We start from the raw sequence: 6,222 nt of genomic DNA on the forward strand, positions 1-6,222 counted from the left end.
GTCCGTAAGTGGTTAGGTTTCTTTGCACAACCCCTGGCAAAAAAGTATGGACTCACCACACTTGGAAAATGTTCATTCAATTAAAGAGGTTGTAAACACTCAAGGTTTTTCACTTTAATACTTCTGTGCATTAAGGTGAAAAGCCTCTTGTAGTGCACCAGCCCCCCTTTTTAACTTACCTGAACCCACTCATTCCCACGACGTGGACGAGTACACCATCTCCAGGTGGTGTCTCGGGTCCTGATTGAATAGATTGATAGCAGTGCAGCCATTGGCTCCCACTGCTGTCAATCAAATCCAATGTTGCAGCAGCCGGGGGGACGGGCAGAATCTTGCTGTCTGTGTCAATAGACATAGGAGTGTCCTGAAGGAGATCGCTTCTCCGATGGGGCACTCGAGAAGAGGAGGAGCCATAAGCACCGCTTAGGGACCCCAGAAGAGGAGGATTGGGGCCACTCTGTGCAAAATCAACTGTACAGTGGAGGCAAGTATGACATGTTTGTTATTTAAAAAAAAAAAACTGAAGCTTCATTGTCCCTTTAACCACTTAACGCCCGCCGCACGACTATTTACGTCCACAGAATGGCACGGACAGGCAGATGGGCGTATATATACGTCCTTGCCTTTCCGCGGGTCCGATCAGGACCCCCCCGCTGCGTGCGGCTTACCTCGGGGAGCGATCCGGGACGATGGTGCGGCTATTCGTTTATAGCCGCCCCGTTGCGATCGCTCCCCGGAGCTGAAGAACGGGGAGAGCCGTATGTAAACGTGGCTTCCCCGTGCTTCACTGTGGCGGCTGCATCGATCGAGTGATCCCTTTTATAGGGGAGACACAATCGATGACATCAGACCTACAGCCACACCCCCCTACTGTTGTAAACACACACTAGGTGAACACTAACTCCTACAGCGCCCCCTTGTGGTTAACTCCCAAACTGCAACTGTCATTTTCACAATAAACAATGCAATTTAAATGCATTTTTTGCTGTGAAAATGACAATGGTCCCAAAAATGTGTCAAAATTGTCTGAAGTGTCCGCCATAATGTCGCAGTCACGAAAAAAATCGCTGATCGCCGCCATTAGTAGTAAAAATTTTATTTTTTATAAAAATGCAATAAAAATATCCCCTATTTTGTAAACGCTATAAATTTTGCGCAAACCAATTGATAAACGCTTATTGCGATTTTTTTTTACCAAAAATAGGTAGAAGAATACGTATCGGCCTAAACTGAGGAAAAAAAAATGTATATATGATTTTGGGGGATATTTATTATAGCAAAAAGTAAAAAATCTTGCATTTTTTTCAAAATTGTCGCTCTATTTTTGTTTATAGCGCAAAAAATAAAAACCCCAGAGGTGATCAAATACCACCAAAAGAAAGCTCTATTTGTGGGGAAAAAAGGACGCCAATTTTGTTTGGGAGCCACATCGCACGACCGCGCAATTGTCTGTTAAAGCGACGCAGCGCCGAATCGCAAAACCTGGCCTGGGCATTTAGCTGCCTAAAGGTCCGGGGCTTAAGTGGTTAATAAAAATGGTTTTGAGGCATGTCTGTTTCTATTTCTTTTTACAACTGAATGAACTTTTTCCAAGAGTGGCGATTCCATACTTTTTGGTGTTGTATAATTAAAATGTACATTTTATATGTATGGTGTGGTGCCTGTTAGCTTGGCTTTTAAGGATTTATGATATTTCAGTAAACTTGATGTATTTATCTCCACTCTTTTGCTTTTATGCAGGCACGGAACGAGTCCCTGTGGACGAACGAGCGGTTGAAAAGCAGCAGAGCTCACTGAGTCAAGTAAAACGAGGGACCGCGTTATTTCTCAGAGACATCCGACAAGGAGCCGCGTCCTGGCTGAGCAATCTAATGGAAGGGAGCAAGGACAGGGCCAATCCAGGTCAGACTTCCAGCTTGGAGGGTTGGTGGGTACTACGAGGTGCCTGTTAGTAGTCTATTGTGTAGTTTGTTGGAAGTGATGCAATCCACCAGACTACATCTACAACCGACTGAGTCACGTTTTTTCAAACGCAAAACGGATCAGTTTCTCATCAGTCGTACATCCGTTTTTTCTTACGTCCGTTACCAATGCAAAAAAAAAAACGTTTTTTTTTTTTTTTACATACGTTTTTCGTCAGGTCCGATTATTTTTTTTTAATGGAAGAAAGATGGAGCTTTGATCCGTTCCAAAAAACGAATGTTGATGACAGCGGATGTAAATGGATGATCATCCGTTTTTCCATAGAGATGCATTGATGTCTAGAGGTCGACCTGTATATCGGCAGGCCGATATTTGGCCGTTTTGGAGAAATCGGCATCGGGCGATTTTTTTTATCCAAATTAGGCCGATCTGTTACATGGCCGCTAGCGGTGCCGCGGCTCCGGAGCTAGGCCGAAGCCACGGTCTTTCCTGATGCTGTGACCGCGGCGGCAATCCGCGGATTGCCGCCGCAGTCACAGCATCAGGAAAGACCGCGGCTTCGGCCTAGCTCCGGAGCCACGGGCATCTTGGTACACCCAGCGCGGCGGCCCTCCTCTCTGTTTACGCCCACAGAGGAGGAGGGGCCTGTGGTCGTGAGACACACACCGCTCTCTGGTGTCTGTAGCAGGGGGGGGGTGTCTATACTGGAGGGAGAGGGGGTCTGTATTGAGGGGGGTTACACCATTTTTTTTTTGTGCCACTTGCCATCCAGTGCCATCTGCCAGTGGCAATACCAGTGCTACCATCCAGTGCCAATTAGTGCCACCTTCCATCCAGTGCCATCTGCCAATGCCACCTGCCAGTGCCACCTTCCATCCAGTGCCACCTGCCAGTGCAATCCAGTGCCACCTACCAGTGCCAACTAAAGCCATCAGTGCCACCTGCCAATGCCAACCAGTGCCACCTGCCAGTCAGTGCCACTTGCCCGTGTCACCTGTTAGTGCCACCTGCCAGTGCCAATAAGTGCCATCTGCTAGTACCATCTTTCAGTGCCATCCAGTGCAACCTGCCAGTGCCAATAAGTGCAACCTGCTAGTGCCATCTTCCAGTGCCATGGGCCAGTGCCACCAAAAAAATCGGCCTAAAATATCGGCCGCAAAAATCGGCATCATATATCGGCCGCCCAGACTTCTAAATATTGGCATCATATATCGGCCGCCCAGACTTCTAAATATTGGCATCATATATCGGCCGCCCAGACTTCTAAATATTGGCATCATATATCGGCCATCGGCCGCCCAGATTTCTAAATATCGGCATCGGCCAGAGAAAAACCCATATCGGTCGACCTCTACTGATGTCTGTTTTGTCCATGTAAACGGATTGTCCATATAAAAGGGGTCTTATTCTAATTGGGATCCTAAAACTCTTTCTAATGACATTTAATGATTTTTGTTGCAGACACGGTGAGAAAGAGCGTATCGGAGGCAGCACTAGCAGATGAGTCTCTTCTTAACCGCAAGGTGTCTTTAAAGAGCAAAACCTGCCAGGATCTGAACCGCCATCAGTACATGGAGGAAACCAGTTTTGCAGTTGGAACTCCAAACCAGCACAGCGGACAAAGCGGAGCCCCGAACAAACACGCGAATAGCGGAGCACAGTCCGACGGCGGCTCCTCCTCCTCTGCAAATAGGCCGCATTCACCATCTTCACTGTCCATCCAATCAGAAGGCAGCGAGGCGTTGTGTCCCACCAGCCCACAGAAGCCCGTCAATTTCTTCCTAACAGAGAGCGAGAGTGAGGGCGACGCCTCCTTTGACGGAGAACCTTCTACACACTCTAAAGAGAACATTCCCCCTGCACACTCCAGTGAGGACCAATCATCCCCACAGTCCCCCTCCACTTCTCTTCTGGGCTTTCCAGAAGGATTTCAGCCCCTGCGCTCTCAAAATGGCGTGGCCCACATGACCTTACAGACTTCTGCCATTGTGGAAAATCCATACATGTCCCCGTTGCTGGCTCCTGACAGTATGCTGCAAGGACTTCCTCCCATTCACATTGTGGTGAGTACAAGGCGGGTGATGGGAATCGGCTTCACGTAGCAGTGTCAGGGTGCAAACTACACGTATGCTGATAGCAGTCAGTTTATTGCAGACAGATTAGTACAAAAATATATAAGATCCTTGTGGCCTACTGGACTTAGTTACTTTTGTTTTTAAAGGGGTTGTAAAGGTTCAAAAAAAAAAAAAACATGTTATACTTACCTCTACTGTGCAGCTCGTTTTGAACAGAGTGGTCGGATCCACGTCTTCTGGGGTCCCTCGGCGGCTGTCTCGGCTCCTCCCTGCATCAGCTAACCCCCTTCATGGGAAGCTCTCTCCCAAGGGGGTTAGCTTGTGGGCGCACTCCCGTGACACAGCCTGCGGCTATAGCCGCCGACTGCATCACTCAGCCCTGCCCCCTGGCACGCTGCGTCATTGGTTTGATGGGACGGCGTAAGCCCACGTAATTCAAAGTAGGCTGGTAGTGGGCGTGTTGTATGGTAATGAATCGTGACCCAACGTAAATGACGTGCCTAACGAACGGCGCATGCGCCGTCCGTGGACGTATCCCAGTGCGCACGCTCAAAATCACGTCGCAAATAGTCAATGATTTTGACGTGAACATAACCTACGCCCAGCCCCATTCACGTACGACTTACGTAAACGACGTGAAATTCGACGGCTGTTCCGACGTCCATACTTAACATTGGCTGCGCCATCTTTATGATGGTTTATCTTTACGCCTGAAAAACGCCTTACGTAAACGGCGTAGCTTACTGCGACGAGCGTACGTACGTTCGTGAATAGACGTATCTTGCTCATTTACATATTCAAGGCGTAAATCAACCTACTCGCCCCTAGCGGCCAGCGTAAATATGCAGCTAAGATACGACGGCGTAGGAGACTTACGCCGGTCGTATCTTGGCCAAATTTAAGCGTATCTGGTTTCCAGAATACGCTTAAACATACAACGGCGCTCATTCGGACTTACGACGGCATATCTACTGATACGCCGTCGTAAGTCTTTATGAATCTGGCTATTGGTTTACGAGCGTTTTGAAAGATGAGCAACTTTTTTTTTTTTTAATCCTGACTCGGTTTGCGAGTGTTGTCTCGCAATACTCGGTTCCCAATGGTTTCCGAGTTCAGCCGAGCTGTCTCCAAGTATTTCCGAGTCTCTGCGGCGCCCACCCACCTCTGGCCACATGTGGTATTGCATGCAATATAAGTCAATGCGGAACAAATTATCTTAATTTCCATTGACTTGGAAAAACTCGCTTTGATATGCAAGTGCTTTGGATTACAAGCATTCTCCTGGAACGGATTATCCTCGTAGTATTGTATGGCTTGTCTAAAGCCCGTTTTCATGGCATTTCCTTGTTCTTGCAGGCCTGTTCGCTGGACCCGATGTTGGATGACTCCGTGATGTTTGCTAAGAGACTCCGTTCTCTCAACCGACCAGTCACCCTGAAGGTAGTAGAAGATCTCCCTCATGGATTCCTCAGCCTATCACAGCTGTCACCAGAAACCCGAACCGCCACAACTTTGTGCGTCCAGCGCATCCGGCAAGTCCTGCGAGAAGAGCCTCCTGCCCCGCCCCCTGCCGCTCCCCGAAAACACCGCAAACTGGAAAGGACGCTGGGGAAGAGCGCAGTGACCGATCGAGAGATTGGAGCCTGAAACCCCATAAAACTTTCTCCATGACGTGCAATAGTCATTTATTTACATTTCACACCACTGGTCACTCTGATTTCACTCTGCGCCCATTCTGTTGAATCGCAAATGCCACCAGCAGAGTTCAATGTGGTCTCTGAGAAGTATGGCGCACATGCTTGGCAAAGGCATTTGATGAAGGACATGCTACACACATAAGGTGCTTTTTAGTAAATCTCTGGTTGACAGAGAGCTGCTTTAAATCTTGGATTCCGACTCTTGATTGTTATCTACTCTGGGGTCCTGTGGGCCACCACCACAAATCTCATGGGCACAGGCGGGTTTGGCCATACAGCATACAAAATGCATGCTTTTGGGCACTTGGAAGGCACGGGTACAGCATAGAGCTCCTTGTGGACAGCCTGTCAAAATCAATGACAGGCTGTGGCATCTGGGCGCTGTTCCAAGCAGTGCTCACGTATAGAGCCTAATGCAAACAGGACATACCTGGGCAAACGTTCCTTGGCACCAGGGGTGGACTGACCATTGAGTCACTCGGGCACTATGCCACTAGGGGGCCCCATCAGGGTTGCCAGGCTCAGTA

The 6,222-nt window shown here is 48.6% G+C and overlaps 1 protein-coding gene across 3 annotated transcripts in view; it reads left to right on the plus strand.

Moving 5' to 3' along the window:
• LIPE (lipase E, hormone sensitive type) overlaps nt 1-5,881 on the plus strand; it is an 83,723-nt gene extending 77,842 nt beyond the window's left edge. For all 3 annotated transcript variants that reach the window (XM_040327279.1, XM_040327280.1, XM_040327281.1), the window contains 3 exons: nt 1,741-1,902; nt 3,385-3,986; nt 5,355-5,881. In XM_040327279.1, coding sequence (XP_040183213.1) covers nt 1,741-1,902; nt 3,385-3,986; nt 5,355-5,645 — 1,055 coding nt within the window. In that variant the 3' untranslated portion in view covers nt 5,646-5,881. The remainder of the gene's footprint in view (nt 1-1,740; nt 1,903-3,384; nt 3,987-5,354) is intronic.
• Nucleotides 5,882-6,222: the final 341 nt, after the last annotated feature.

This window comes from Rana temporaria, chromosome 10 (genome assembly GCF_905171775.1).
Source record: "Rana temporaria chromosome 10, aRanTem1.1, whole genome shotgun sequence".
NCBI lineage: Eukaryota > Metazoa > Chordata > Amphibia > Anura > Ranidae > Rana > Rana temporaria.